The following is a 16,817-nucleotide window of genomic DNA, read 5'->3' as shown; positions in this document are numbered from 1 at the left end:
CTGGCAGTATGACTCAGTAGAGAATGCACTTGTTATGCAAGCATGGGCACCAGAGTTTAAGTCACCAAAATGGACATAAAAGCCAGGTGGGTGTGGCTGCATGCTAATAACTTCTGTGCAGGCAGAAGGTAGAGACAGAGAATACCCAGAGCAAGCTGTGTAGCCAGACTAACTGAAATGGTGAGTTTGTGCTCCCTCACAGATCCTGTCTCAACTTATAAGGTAGGGAGCAATTGGGAACACCTGATGTCTGCCTCAGGTCTCCACACGTATGAATATATATATAGACATGCATACCAGCACACAATCAAGTGTGTGTGTGTGTGTGTGTGTGTGTGTGTGTGTGTGTGTGTGTGTGTATGTGTGTGCGCATGAGAGTGTGTTTTACTTAATACCCTTAATAAGAGAATATTTTCCAAATTATTTAAATGGTTTCCCTATTGTTGGACATGACATTAATTTATCATACATTTACCATTATATGTAAAACATGATGATGAAGGTCTAAGATTTTCAAGGTTCAGTCTTGGTATTATGGACCAGTTTTTGAGAATAAATGTGTTAATATAATGGGTACATGAGCCAAGTTAAAGACATCGATGTAAAAATATGACAAGAGTTGTGTGTGGTAATGTACAGATACATCTCAGCACTTGAGATTCTGAGGCAAAGTTGTAAGTTTGAAGCTAGACTGGGCTACATAGTGGAATCTTGTCTCTAAAAGAAAAGAAAAACTTTTAATGAATAAATAACAAACATCCTATAATAGAGTAGGCAGAGCTTACTATTAAACTATTACTTATCAAACAAGGGTTAATCATGTCATAGTAGTGCCCAGCTATGGTAATAGCTGGGTGCTTTTGCTACTCTTGAAAGGATAAAGGAAGAATTCCTAAGTTTCTAGAATCTGAAGAGAGGACCTCCATGGATTAGAATTTGACTCTGGAGAAGATGCTCATACTCCGGAGCACTCGTAGGTGCCTGCTTTGGGGAGCTGCACTTAGGAACTTTGATTTATTCCTTATTACACCAGCTCTCAGCAAACTTCTTGAGTTGATTTTATTATCACTTTGATCATATAAATAGTATGTCCCCCTTGTTATATTGCTAGTAAATCTTGGAAATGAATCTCATTACTTCCCCCATACCTTCTGTGTTACTCAGAACTCCTCGTACTAAACATTTAAATGCATATCTTTTTTCTCTTCATTGTTTTCTAGACATGACGTTATTCCCATTGTTGTTGTTCCTGGCTGCTGTATTGCCCCCATCCATTCTTCGAGAACACTATGAGGTATGGGTAAGGTTTAGTATCTTATGAGTAAAATCTAGGCAACCATGAAGGCTAGTAAGCTATAGGATCACTCTTCAAAATTCTGGAAGGCCAGAGTGTGGAGTAATTCACTTTGATCCTTAGCAATACACACACACAAACACACACACACACACACACACACACACACACACACACACACACACACACACACCAGAGTGGTTAAGTATATCTACTATGCAAACAATAAGTATGTAATGAGCCAAATATTTGTTATTTATAATATCTTCTTATGCTTAGACAATCCCAGATGAGGCTCAGTCACCTTCTTTAATGATGGAATGTGTAGTACCAGAAAAATACCCTCCCCTTAGTTAGAAAGCTACTAAAAATTAGAAGCACTGGGGATTGTTGTAGCCTTCATTCTCTTCTTTTGGCCTCTGCATTGCAGACTACTAGAATTCCTAAAGAGTACCGAGTGCCAATAACTGGTTAAACCTGTTTTGGAATATAAATTATATGTCTTTTGTTACCATAATCAAATTAGTAACCTGGAGATTATTATCTAGGTGTTCTTCCAAGTTGTTTGCATTCTCAGTTTCCTTCTTAAATTGATTGTATTTTACAGACTTTTGAACCATCTATTCTCTTTCTCTTCATCTCTTCCCCCTCTCTTCTCTCTTTGGTCTATTGATACTTCTTTATAAATTTTCAGGATCTCATAGCAGAGACATTCAAGTCATGTTTTATTAATGAAGGCTTCTTTGAGGGTTACCATGGAGAACTGATTCATCTCTCTGAGTCACTTATTGTTTTTTCTCTTGGTTTTACTTTGTGGTGTTGTAATTATTAGGTCACCTTTCTATCCAAAACAAACCCTTTAACATTTTAAACTCACATTTCCGTGTTTCTAGTATGTTTTTCTTTAAATCTGTACAACTTTCTGTTAAGAAAATGTAAGCACATGTATTGTTTCATGGAATTTTTAGCTACCACGGAAGGTAGCATAAGAAGCAGAAAATAATAACGGCTTTCTCAGAAGCCATATGTGTTGTCTTTAGAAATAAAACATCTTCAGGTAGAGTTTTCAGGTTTAAATGTAAAGTCTGGGTTTTGGGAGTTGGAGAGATGGCTTGGTGACTAAGAGCATTTACTGCACTTGAAGAGGACACTTTGGTTTCTAGCGTCCACCTCAGGTGGCTTATATCCACGTGAAACTCACACTCTAGGGAATCTGATACTCTTTTAAGGCTTCCACTGGCATTGCACTCATTACACAAACCCATATTCTACTCAAACATATATACTTAAGTATAAATGTTTTAGAAAATGATGCCATTCCCTTAATAAATAAACATCTGGGGATACTGTTACTTTATATTAAAATGTGAAGATTTTCAAGCAATGACTTTAACATGGACATCCTTTCTGTCTTAGAAATCACTAGCTGTGAGAGATTTCTTCACACAAGGCTTTCATAGTGCCTTCAGAACATAATACATTAGGGAGAGATGAACGTGTCGCAGCCCCTGCAAAGTAGTGTGATTAGATCTATGGGTGCAATATCTGCAAAGTCTTGAGGGAAGTAAGACTGTAGAAAGGAGAAACAACTGATCCCATCACTAAAATATGTATGTGAGAGTCAGTCCATCAATAGTTATGCTGTAACATCTTGCTCTACACTATAAAACAGCACATTTTGGAGTATGTTTATATCGACACATGGCTCTTATATCTCTGCCAATTCACATAATATCACTCCATCCACCTGTGCCACACAAATGAAAAAGGTAAATTTAAATATCAGCATCTGAGTTAACTTGGCAGGCTTATTGCTGTCCAGTGAAATGTAAAGTCAGTAATGCTAAACTATTTTCAAGAACCCATTGTCTCCAAATTGACTTGGATGTTCTATTAGATAAAGCTGTCTTCAGATTGATCACAAACCCCTGTTACATATAAAATTCTCTAATGCACACATGTATTGGCTAAGGGCCTACACGTTATCTCACAAGCTTTCAAACTCCTGGTCAAATGGCTGTTGCCTCTTAAGGTCTATAATAAATTATATTTCTTTATCCTTAGCACTTCCTTGCTACAGCCTAACTGAGTGTGAGTGACTTAAGCTTCTCTACTGTTCATGGCTATTATTATAGCTCTCTCTTAAGTCAAAATTGACATTTGTAGCCTCAGAAGAGTTTTTATTTGATATGCCATGAATTCCTTTTATTTTCAAAATTTATATTTAAAGTGTTTCTCATGAAAAGTCATAGATTTTCTTAAATTTATTATTAAGGCTTAATGACTAATATTGGCCTGAGTACTTTAAAATGACTTTCATTCACCTTAGACAACTTTTTCACTTTTTATGCAACCTTAACATTCACTAACATGACTTTACTTTTATTTCCAATCAGAATATGAATTTTGAGGATTTGACAACCACTAGAGTGTCAGTCCAAGAAGAGATTGTAAACAAGCACAACCAACTGAGAAGACTGGTTTCTCCACCTGGTAGTGACTTACTAAAGATGGTGAGGGCTCACAACAGGACAATGCATTTGGAGAGCTGTGTTTGGAGCATGTGGATAGCATCTGGCTTCTGCTGTGTGCTTTAAGAGGGTCTGCCTCTATTGTAGATTCTATTTAAAAAAAAACAAAAAGTATTCATTGTTTTGTTTATGTGCATGTGTGTGGGTGTGTGTGTGTCCATATGCTATAGCATGCATGTAGAGACTGAGTTGGTTCTCTACTTCTCTACTGTGTTTAGCTGTGCAACGATCAGAGTAGAATTCATTAAATTTCTTTTATAACAGTGACTCATTGGTATTATGGAGCTATATCAATTATAGTTACTGAACTAAAATCAAATATTTTGAGTTTGGTTTTCAGTGAAAAGCCACGATGTGATTTTGGCTCACTCTTTTCTCCTAAAGTCAGAAGATTTCTCCTCTAAGGCCCAATGACCTTTCATCTAAACAGTCTATTCTCTGGATCCAGATCCAAAGTCCATGTGTCTCTTAAATTTATTTAATGAGGTAAAAAATGAAGCTAGGATTTATGAGGCAACTTCTTACAGCTGTAAAAATAGTCTTAGTCCTTCAACATGGTTAGTGATACTCGCTCTATAGCAATTACTCAGTCTTTAATGATTCCTGTTTTTATTTCAGTAATTTTAGATCATTAAAGGTTTTAGTACTTTTTTGTGGCCTTGGGAAGACAGACTACTTGTACTTATTTGGTACAGAATAGTCCATAGATAAGAGGGAGTATCTTTGGACATAGTTTATGAAACTACTAAGAAGATCAATGTTGGGGGTTGGGAAGGACTATAGAAGGCATGGGAAATGGAAGGAAAGAGAGCAAGTGTGGCATCAAATGGAGGCTGTGGGTGAGAGGGCATGCATGGGAGGATGAGCAGGATCAGGAAGATGGGGGGAGGAAAACATACAAAATAAACTTATTTATAAACACTACCATGAAAGCTGATAATATACATGCTAACATAAAAATTAGACATATACTATATTATATATTGATTATGATGAAAATCAGAAGGCACCTACAGAAATTTTGCAATGATATCAGCCTGTGTGCAAAGATCATGTGACTCTGATGTTTGAGTTACTCCATGGATATCTTCTTTTTTTTCCTCTTTAGCAATGGAGCAATGATGCCCGAGTGAATGCACAGAAATGGGCAAGCCAGTGCACTTACCAACACAGTCCTGCAGATTCCAGGACCACCAGTATGTAAAATAAAAATCACTTATGTTTGAATGGAGAGTAACACAGGAAAGCCCATTTTCTCATATTGTGCTAAGAAAAAATTGTAAATAAACACCCATTCTGATGCTGCTTTTTTAAAATTTAAATATCTCTGGGGCAGAGCTGGCTCTGAAAGTCTGCAGTTTGTGCTTATTGAATGTTTTATATTTTACACAAACTATCTTTCCTGAGGCCAGTTTTGTGCCTTGCAACCAGTTTCCCATTGAAGCAAGATGTGGATCTTCTCTTTCTTTGCTTTGAAGATTAGAAACTGATGTCTGGATGAAAATAATTACTAATTATGGCTTTATAAAGAAAATGTGAAATTAGAATCTCTTTTTAATTTTATCCTATTATGGTTTTATCTATGTGTATGTGTATCATGTATATTTATGCATGTGTGCATGTATGTAAGAATGCTTCTAGAGGCCAGAAGAAGGCACCAGATCCTCTGGAGCTTACAGGTTACAGGTGGTGTCACAGTGCTGTTGTCACAGGTGGTGGTAAGCTACACTGTATGGATGTTAGGAGTTGGATTGAAGTCTGCTGAAATAGGGAGGTATAATCCTACATGCTCAGCCATTTCTCCAGCACTCTGAAATTAGAATTTCTGTTTCTAACCCAATTATTAATGAAATGGCTTTTTGTGTTTCCAAGATATCTTTTTAATTATAAAAATATATTTAATTTGATCAACTAATTCTTCATTTTTCTCAAGAAATATCAATATCTTAGTATTTACATTTATTATTTCCTTCATTATTTTTGATGGGGAGGAGACAGGTCTCACTGTATGGCCCAGGATATCTTCAAATTTCTGTTCTTCCAACCTCAGCTTCCTAAGTACTGGGATTTTGTTTCTAAGTCACCAATGTGTGTGCACTGCTCAGCTCTTTCTTAAATTTTAGTGAGATCAACTTATGAAAGCCTAAAAGGACATATTATGTTAAATTAAAAATAAACTATGAAACAATATTTACATAAGGAAGTGTAAAAATGATAACAAAATTAATAAATGGACCATGTGATAATATATTTCTTAAAACATTAAAAATGATCACCTTTGGCCCAATTTAAACCTAATAAATTAATTATCTCTTTTAAAGGTTTTAATTTTTAGACATTTCTAATTTAATAACATAATGACTAAAAGATAATTTAAAAGGCTACAATATTGTTAAAGTTTAAAGTAATTTTTTATTTACAGAGCTTGATAAAAATAATAAGCTATTTTTGGAGGTTTAAAGATGCTTTTTTTTCCCATTCTTTGAAGAAAATATGGCCCATGAAGTTTTAATATTCTAGGTAAGACATGACTGTAACATGAATTGCTAAACGGTCTTATTAATAAAAAACCCAGAGCTATGAATTGGGGTGAAAGCTGAAAGATCAGAGAGCAAGCCAGCCACGTCTTACTTCTAGGAAATCCTCAGCCAAAGAGACAACTACTTCCTGTACACTCATGCCTATATACCTTTCTGAGCTCTGTCATCTTACTTCTTCTCTCTACCCAGCTGTATCACTTCCTCTTCCCTTCCAGTTCTATCACTTCCTGTCTGTCTGTATAGACCTCCAGACTTCTATGGTCAACTAGTGCTGGGTTTAAAAGCGTGTGCCACCATGCCAGACTCTGTTCCCAATGTGACCTTGAACTCACAGAGATCCAGATGACTCTGTGCCTCCCGAATGCTAGGATTAAAGGCATGGGCTACCACTGCCTAGCCTCTATGCTTAACATAGTTTCTAGCTTTTTCCTCTGATCTCCATGCAAGCTTTGTTTATTAGAGCACAAATAAAATATCACCACAGATGACCTATATACTTTGAAAATATAATCCTTTCTGTTTTGTTTGCTTTGTACTTGTAGTTTTTAAAGAATGACTGTAAAGAAGGCTCACACAGAACAATAATCCTAAATACATAAAATTGTTATAAAAAAATTCTAGCTACTCAGGAGAGAAATGAAAGGAGTTAATCTTGGTGTTCTTTAAGACTGCAAATCCACATTTGGTACACTTGAGGCACAGGCATGCATACACATACACATATACACACAGGTGTGGAGAATTTAATGTGTGGATGAATGAGTTTGAGGATAGAAGCTACTGAAGAAAAGATTTCTCTATCTACTTAGTGCTCATCTTGTTTAGCACACACATGTTGAATACCTACAGCTACTGTTCAACTAAAGGTTCATCAGGTCTGAGTCATGGTCCTTAAGCAATATTCAAAAGGAACTGAGTAATGACTTTAAAAAGCAGGGATTCTGTGCGTGTGTGTGTGTGTGTGTGTGTGTGTGTGTGTGTGTGTATGTGTGTGTTTATCTTTTTTTTATTGCTGTCTTTGTGAGTGGTCTGTCTTTTTCCTTAGACATAAGATGTGGTGAGAATATCTTCATGGCAAGTTATCCAGCATCATGGTCTCGTGCAATCCAAAGCTGGTTTGATGAAGCCAAAGATTTCAAGTTTGGTTCAGGCCCAAATCCAACTGATGCATTAGTTGGACATTATACTCAGGTAAGAAAAATACTCTCTCTGTAAGTGCTAGGCAAGGAAATATTTTTAATTACTTGACTGATTTCAATAAAGAATTTCGGGGCAGAGAGTTTTTATTTTCTTTTTGAGACATGGTCTCACTATGTAGCTCAGAATGGCTTTGAACTTCCTGTCACCCTATCACATTCTCTCAATTTCAGGGAGTATAGAGAGAGTGCACACCATCTGTACACCTTGGGGAAGATCTTGAGTTGTTGATTGTTCATTGGTCTTGACACTCATTGGCTATTTGAGCTGCCAGCTTTCAATGGCTTATCTAATCTTTGTAAGGAAACATACTTGATTATTTTTCTAACCATAATTTCTTGACTCAAGTCCCCAAACAGAGGTAATGGCCTATATTCTCAGGTACCTCCCCAGACTTTAACAGGACTGTACATCAGTTCTGTATGGCTCCTGAGCGAAAAGGTGAAAGTCTCCTGGACTTTTATTACCAGAAACCCTGACAGCTACCTTCCTGCTGGATCTAAAGGCCAGGGCCTTGGGCCCTTTCCTATCAAATAAAATGACTCTTTTAGCAAGAATTATAAGATTGTGGCTCCATCCTGTCCACTGAAAGAGGGCCTTCCATAGCTAGGAAGTAGGTGATGTGGGGATCCTGCTTGGCTGGGTAAAGGAAAGATCCAGTTGTGGTACAGGCATGGGTCAACTCCCAATAGCTGACCTGATCAGATCCTGTAGGCTGAGAGACTTGAGCTGAAACACAGTTTTAGGAGGAAACTAGGATATGCAAGGCCAGAGCTCCACAAAGAACACAACTTCTAGGAAATATGCTGAGTGTTGGCCTTCCATCATGATGAACCAGAAAGGCTTGCAAGCCACTCATGATCCCTGTCCACACAGATAAGAAGATACTCATGATCACAGCTTAGAGTATCAAACTGAAGCATCTCTTCTATGATACTGGGGGGAAGTTCTGGTTCATCTTTCAAGGCCAGGGTTCTATGGACATAGGACACTTGTTTTTGCAAAGGCACTTCAGAGTAGTCACCAGCAACATCTTGGTCAGTTTGGTGTCTGACCAGGAATTGACCCGATATCCAGATTACCCTTTAGCTGTTTATGGTCACATGCCTGTAGGGCTGAAAGTAGTGTCAGAGGAGTTATCCATCACACCAGGGTCTTCCTGGTGTCCACAGATTCTTTGATGCCTTTCATTTTGACACGAAGCTCCTTGGCCTCACCCCAGCCGTCTGTATCCTCATCATCATGGAAACTGTCAAAGATGACAAAGAAGAAGAAAGCTTCTTGGAGATGGGGCTGAAGTCACTCTCTGCCTTTATAAACTCCACTGAGTGCTTCCTGAAAGTTTTGCCAGACTGGCTGACTAACAGTAGTCCCTTAGGGATGTTCTAACATCTGTAGTTTGATTCAGTCACTTAAATATATCTATGAGGCATATAGAAACAAAGTATACCAATGGTGTTTTAATTTTGTGTTTGTTTTCTGCATTATTTTCCTATGTGACCTGTGCCTTGTCTTTGTCTCTGGGTGTATAGGTTGTTTGGAATTCATCTTTCCAAGTTGCATGTGGAGTTGCTAAGTGTTCTCACCAATTATTGCAATTCTTATATGTTTGTCACTATTGTCCTCCGTAAGTATCCACTTCAAAGTTTATTTTCAGCAATGTCAAATGCAATTTGACATTTTTAAATTATCATAGTATAAAAACAAATTAAAGATATATTTTGTACATGGAGAGGGAAATAAAAACTTCTAAATATTTCCTAGAGTTGAAACTTATTTAACTAAATCTTTGAAATGTCCATCTCATCAGTTCCATGAATCAAACTCGGAAGCATTTTCCTTATCTTTAAAAATAATCTCTCTTCCCTCCTCGATTGCTGTTTTCTGGACTAATGGTGACCTCATGATTACCCAAGTATGAGGATCGTGAATTCCTACTGTCTGTTCTTGCTATGTTTGTAGGCTACAAAGCAAACTTTTGATAGTAGATCAGGAGTGAACATGAGTGAATGACACAGGTTAGTGATTGTGGTGCTTCTAATTAATTGATCCTACTCCTGATTATATAGGTTGTTGTATCTGTTTTTAAAATTTAATTGTTGAGGTGCGGTAGTGTTTTACACCTTCAATCCTAGGACTTGAGAGAGGCAGAATCAGGAAATCTTCGTGAGTTTGAGGCCAGACAGGACAACACAGAGAATAGTTACTCAAAATTCCAAAAGAAAGTTTGTTTTATTTTTTGTGAATTTCATATAGGAGTACTGTATTTCATTCATATCCGTACCCCCTCTCCCTGAAATCTTCCTGCCCCACACTTCCTCACAAATTCATGATCTCAGCTTTGTTATTGTACTCTCACAAAGCCTAACATGGACAAACATAGATGCAGATGTAATTAAAGTATTTTTAAAGAAAAATTCAGTTAACATTCAGATTATGAATATATATTCATTTTTTCATGGGAATTTTTTTAAGAGCTCAAACATAGCATAGAAGGGAAGTAAATTTCTGGCTTTAAAATCAAGATATAATAAATGAGTTTTTCAGAATTTTTTAGTAAATTCTAAAGAAAAAGTGTGGTGGCGCACGCCTTTAATCCCAGCACTTGGGAGGCAGAGGCAGGCGGATCTTTGTGAGTTCGAGGCCAGCCTGGCCTAGAGAGCGAGATCCAGGAAAGGCGCAAAGCTGCACAGAGAAACCCTGTCTCGAAAAACCTAAAAAAAAAAAAAAATTTTAGCTTTCTTAACTATTTGAAATATATTAAGGACCTCTCAAAGAGCCTTTGAAGTTTAAGACGTAATAAATTCTTACAGGTATAAGGTAGCAACATTTGGGCTATAGAGATGACTCAGTAGTGTAGAATTTTTGCTGTTCTTTCAGAGAATCTAAGTTTGATACCCAACAACCATGTAAAGTAGGTCATATCTATTTTTAACTTTAGGACTAAGGACCTGTTCTGTCCTTTGTGGGTGTATTCGTGTTCACATGCATAAATAAAGCAACAGAAATTAAGCTTGGAAAAATAGCAAGCAGGCTAGTCATTGTTACAGTTGTGCAGAAAGATAAAACTATTGGTTATTTTCTCCCTTGGCAGCTTACATAGCATCTTCTAATACTATGAGAGCTAATCTGGAGGAAAGAGGCTTCCAGGTCAATTCCAGCTCAATTTCTCCAACTCCTGTGTCTGAAGTTGGTGATGTTTTTAACAATAGGCTCTTATCTTTGAGTTCAGGGAGGCAACCAAGGGTGATAACAAAAGGTTGTATTGACCTGGATAAGGAGCTATAGGTAAGCTATGGGTCTTAAGAAAGGATCAGTTTTTTTCATGGAGGAGACTCCTGATAAGTTATCCAGTCCCAGGTTGTCAACCCTAAACACTTGTGAACACCAAAGTCATCAAATCGCCTGGAACTGGAGTTACAGACATCTGCAAGGCACCCGAAGTGGATGCTGGGAACCAAACCCAAGTCTATTAAAGGGGAATGTCCTCTTAAGTCCTGAGACATCTCTCCAGCTCTATTATTCTTTTAATACAAGAAACTTATACAAGAGGCTGAGGGTCTACAAATCAAGTCTTTTAAATGACTCATTTCTAATCTGTTTGTGGGTTGAATAGTAGGATCCTCAAAGAATTTTCAAGCATGTTTCTGTTGGCATTAAGTAATACAAAGAAGGAAGCCACTGGACTCCATTCAGCTGCTTGGTCAAGTATGCATCTGGAGCCTGGTACCTAGAAGTGTCAGAGGAGTAATGAAGAGGAGCAAGTGACAGATCTTGTACACTGCTTTATGACTTTTTCATTCTTAACATTGCTCGTACACCTAGAGCTGTGTTCTGCATATAGAGGAGAGGTTCTGCTGCAAGCCCTTGGGCATTGCACACACCACCCTGCCACCCTTAGTGTAATGGAGAATCTGACTTTTCTAATTTCCTGTGATGATCAGCGAAGTGATGCTCCTACTGAGGGGTAGGCTTGGCACTTTCAGAGTGCTGCACCCTTCAGAGAGTTTATATAAAGAGTTTTTCTCATTAATATTCTCATTTTGATAAGCATAGAAGTCTCAAACCCACACGCTACCTTTAGAAAACCCCAAACATTCCTAAGCATTAAGACTTTCACAATTATACACTAAATACCTGAAACTCAACACATCATCGGTACCTCTTCCACACTATAAGAATCACAGCATTTTCTTGTATCTAACTTTCTCTATAGGAAATATCTTTTATACTCAAGCAGCATTCCTGTCTTATGTATATTCCAGATTTATCAGGAAAAGAAGAGAGTGTTTCAACAATAAAACATTTCTAAACTTTAAATTCTTATTTATTCTAATTCAGTTGCTCAGGTTGTGACATGATGGTTGAGGGAAAAAGTGAATGGATTAATTATCCCGTCATTTCACATTTATATCTGAATACTCTTAGGAAATGCTAGGTTTTTTTTTTTGTGTGTGTGGCATAACTAAAGCTTTTAATAGGATTCCATGTATATATACGTGAATATATATATGTGTGTGAGTGATATATGCAATGATTTGAGTGTACAGGAAAAATTAAAAGTATTTGATATTTTCTATTTCTATTTCAGTGGTAATTATTTAAGAAGGCAATACATCCCTTACACAATAGGACAACCATGTGCCCTTTGTCCTGATCACTGTGAAGATGGACTCTGCAGTAAGTTTTATTAACTTATTAATATAATAATATCAAATCTGTTTTAAGATTTAATAGCATGGCCTTAATTTCAAGAGAATTTAGAATTACAAATTTTCCTTTGTTTAGGATGTACGTACTTTTGACATTGAAAAACAGGATACTCTATGTTGTCGAAGGAAACATCTAAATCAGTGCATACTTGCAACGATATTGGTATTATTGCTATTGGAGTCTACAGAAATATTCCTGTGGCTATAATTCCATAAATTTCAAGTGAATTTTCTTATCCTCAATAACAGTAGGATCTTAATGTTGGCATTTTTTTTTTTTTTTTGGTTTTTCAAGACAGGGTATCTGTGTAGCTTTGCGCCTTTTCTGGGACTCACTTGGTAGCCCAGGCTGGCCTAGAACTCACAGAGATCCTCCTGGCTCTGCCTCCCGAGTGCTGGGATTACAGGCGTGCGCCACCACCGCCCGGCTAATATTGGCATTTTAAGAAGACAAAGCAATATAAATCTAAGTGGTTGAGATAGTAGTACACAGGTCAGTCCAGAGAAGGAAGAAATATACTATAATTCTTTGCCCACCAAGGAGCTTAGTACAATAAATTCTCAAGCTCCTCCAGAGCATCATTTGAATTTTGTGTTACATTTTTATTTATTTGTTAATGGGTATTTGTGTTACTCTGTATATGTACAGGCACATGCATGTGTGAAATGGCTTTTGTGTGTGATTGTGTGTTGAGGTTAGACGACAACTTGTGTGAATTAGTTCTCTCCTTCCATAATAAAGGTGTGAGAGATTTTATCACAGGAAGTGAAATGAATGTCATAGTATCTCATTTTTAGTATTATTATGAATATAAATTCAAAGAATTAATGTAACCCTAACATTCTGTGAGCAGAGGAAGGAGAATCAGGAGTTCAAACCCAGGTTGGAATATTGATCAAACTCCAGGTTAGCCCAGGCTACATAAAGGAACTGTAACAGCAATAAGGTATTTATAAAAATGGAAAATAACATCAAAGTTAATATAGAAAATTCTGGTGGCAATTCACTGGGATTTTTGTGCATTTTCCAGTGAATTACAGAATCCTTTATTGTGCATTTGTTTAAATAAAGTTCACAGTACTAATGATATTAAGATTATAAACTAAAAAAGGAAGAGCCAAATACCCACAGCTCTGCTGAATGTGCTTTTAAAGGAGACTATCCTAGCACTAACAAATAGCAAATTGAAAAATTAACAAATGGAAAGAGAAAGAAAATGACCTTTATTTTTATTTTTGAAGTTTAAATTTACTTATTTGTGGTTTAGGCTGTTTTCAGTTTTGAAATAGGGTTTCACTATGTAAAAAAAGCTCACCTAGAACTCACCATGTAGTCTAGTCTGATCCCAATCTTTTTGATCTTCATCTATCAATCTCCCAGGTGTTATGTATAGTGTATCCTTCAAAGAGCTCTTAGACAAAGCATAATGAAAGAGCCAAGTAGGAGATATTGATTGATAACTAGTCATTTTGTATTATTAATAAAAATGTTATGAAAATGGGTTGCAGAGAGAGGAGGGAGAATACTAATACTTTTATGTTAACTTTGCTTGTTCAGTGATGATGAATATATACATGCATATGGAGAGGTGTAAAGGGCAAAAAGGCCTAGTGCACACAGACAAGCACCAGGGAAGTCAGGAAAGTTAAATATATAGTTTATCTCTTCAGTGGAATGAGATGCATAACTGCTCTTTCTGGAATGTCAGGAATTACATGGTTTTACATCCTGGTGATCCTTTGCTATCTCACGAGACAGACTCCACCGTATCTCCCAGAAATTTTTTTTACTTATCCTAGACCCTTTACCTGTAAATCTTCAGCATTGATTTTAGGTCATAAAACCCATTCTTACAAGTGATGTCACTTGTGCTTTACAACAGCCTAAGTGACTTCTATGTCATCTTAGGGCCTGGCCAATCCTGATACCCGCAGGGGTTATGTTTACTTCAGCATCTTCCTAGACCCTAAATCTTGGACACTATCTCTGAGTCAATGGTATCCATTCTTATGAAAGAAGCCAGATGTACTTTGTAAAGAATCTCAATGTAAACATGTCTTTAATTGCTGTGTACTTGGGACTGAGTTAATTGTTATCAGATAACTTTTTTTTCCAAAATTGTGCTGGACTTAAACATGGCTAATATAAAATGATCTCAGCCAGACTCTAGAAGTCCTGGACAAGCACTGTTACCATAAAGTCAGGCTGACTTTCATTTTTATCTCTTCATGGATCATGGTTTTTTTTGCTCCTGCTGGCTGTAAAGCCTGCAGACAACCACCACACAAAGTAAAAGAGGACTAGCCATGTGGCTATAGTGGTGCTTCTCTGGAGGTTGAATTAGCAGAGGTATATGAGTGTATGGGCTAGATTCTAGCCTAGTCAACAAATAAGGCTCTCTCTCAATAAAAGGTACCAAAAGTACAGGGTATAAACAAGATATTTTGAATTATTTGGTAATTATGAGTTTCCAATTCTCTGAGACTGGGTGAGCTGAATGGAGGTTCATGAGCTGCCAAAATACATGAAAGACATGACAAAGACTGTAGGGTCATGAATTTCAATTGAGTTTGTTGGGTTTCTGGTCACTGCAGTACATTTGAGTATAAATATTTAATAATCAGAAGAAAATTCTCCACTACCTACTTTTCCAAGCCTCTGTTTTCACAAAATTAGCTCCTCTTGTATGAAAAACAGAATCAAAGTTTAGGGCAATCATGGACAACAGAACATTCTGGAATGATTTAATTAATGGTCAGCATTTTTACATAAAGAGGCTGGCTGCTAGGAACAGTAGCTATAGAACATGTTTATGAAACTTTTTTTGCTAAGAATATAGAGTTTATATATTAACCATTCACAAGTTTAGAAATTACTTGCATAATGACTGACATTTTAAATAGTGGGGTTCTTTTTTAGTATTTATCTTTATTTTATTTTTATAAATGTTGGTGTGCACGTATGTATTTATGCACATACATTTGGACCCAGTGACCATGGAGGACAGAAGAGAGCATTGGGTCCTATGGAACTGAAGTTACAGGTTATCTTAAGCCATGATGTGGATTCTGAAAATCAAAACCAGGTTCTCTGCAGGAAGAGCAAGGACTCTTAATCACTGAGGCATCTTTCTAGCCTGTAGATAGCTTAGTTCCTCAAAGAACCACTGAAGTTAAATTTCTCAAGCATTTTGTGAGTGAAGAAATACATTAATTCATATCAAAGACATGTCATAAAGCTCTAATTTTAATGGACATTCATTCATTTGCTCAATCCCCTTCTACCAATTCATATATTTTATTTTGTCTCTGTTAATAGAGGAAAATAATAACAAAATAATGAATTCCTTTGTTTTTTTTTCAGCGAATAGTTGTGAATATGAAGATAAGTTTTCTAACTGTGCAGAATTGAAGGCTTCACTAACTTGTGACTATCCAATGGTTAAACAAGAGTGCAAAGCTACATGTAACTGTGAAAGCAAAATTCATTAAATTTCTAGTACAAATGAACAAGGCCATGTGAAGTAAGACCACCTCCTCTACTTAGACTAGTCACATTCCACTAGAAAACTTGAGGTACAGATACATTGAAATGATTCCAAACAGTAAATATTCCTTTCTTCTCTATTGTTCTATTTAGTAGAAATATTTTATATCCAAAGATTCTGAAATAACATAATCAATAATACCTTTGAACCTTGACCTCTGATTTCTGTGACACATTTATGGAGTTGAGTCAAGCCCAAAGATATACGGTTTGTCAGTATGACTAAGGTCACTGAAACTCCATCCTGAAAATAAGAATCAGATTCCCAGAGCACAACGGAGTGAAGGAACAGCCTATACTTCCATTGTAACTGTCAGTCATTTTTCCTAGCTCTACCTAGCTAACTATATCTGAAAACAAATCCCCATTAGCTTTCTTTGATTTCTTCCCACCATTTTCTCTTCTTCACATGTGCTGGAATTAGTGGTTCAAATTCTAAACTTCAATTTACATTTTAGTTTTTGAGTTTTTCAAGCACCTTATAAAAATGAAATGTAATGAACAGAATTTGCATGTCCAGGTGACTGTGTTGACCTTGATCGTTTGAAAAATTTAAATAAATCTTACTATTTGCATATTAATCCTCTCCTAGTATTTGTTTGAATTTCTGATTTGGAGTTTGTTTATTCCAGGATGGTATTATAATATTTATGATACAGTTACTTAATTTTTACTGACATTAAGGTTCTTAGTCTTCACAAGAGTTTACACTAATCAGTATACACTTCGATTAATATGCAATAGTGGAGCCAAGCTTGATAAATATTCCTGATCCTACCCCTGGCATATCCAACTTTCTGGCCTACCCAGATCTTATATCTGCTATGCCCCCACAGACTGGTGAGTCCAATGGACCCTAGAACACCTGAATTAATTCCAACCTTAAGACATCCTGTGCACTGGGATAACTCTGATGCACCATAGAATCTAATATCAGACATACAATCAATGAAAGAAATCCACATTTCCTGGTCAAATTGCTAAAACACAATATGA

The 16,817-nt window shown here is 36.6% G+C and overlaps 1 protein-coding gene across 1 annotated transcript; it reads left to right on the top strand.

The window, feature by feature from the left end:
- The first annotated feature begins 1,222 nt into the window (after positions 1-1,222).
- LOC128114119 (cysteine-rich secretory protein 1-like) lies at positions 1,223-16,236 on the top strand. The gene is made up of 7 exons (XM_052743971.1): positions 1,223-1,294; positions 3,691-3,807; positions 4,934-5,021; positions 7,411-7,556; positions 9,095-9,189; positions 12,154-12,242; positions 15,639-16,236. The coding sequence occupies exons 1-7, from the start codon at positions 1,223-1,225 to the stop codon at positions 15,764-15,766; spliced, it is 735 nt and encodes a 244-aa protein (XP_052599931.1). The 3' UTR covers positions 15,767-16,236.
- The last annotated feature ends 581 nt before the right edge of the window (positions 16,237-16,817 follow it).

The sequence above is a fragment of the Peromyscus californicus genome, unplaced genomic scaffold (genome assembly GCF_007827085.1).
Source record: "Peromyscus californicus insignis strain IS unplaced genomic scaffold, ASM782708v3 Scaffold_19__1_contigs__length_69161282, whole genome shotgun sequence".
Lineage (NCBI taxonomy): Eukaryota > Metazoa > Chordata > Mammalia > Rodentia > Cricetidae > Peromyscus > Peromyscus californicus.
The sequence above is the reverse complement of the archived record's forward strand: the minus strand, read 5'-3'. Positions and strand labels throughout refer to the sequence as shown.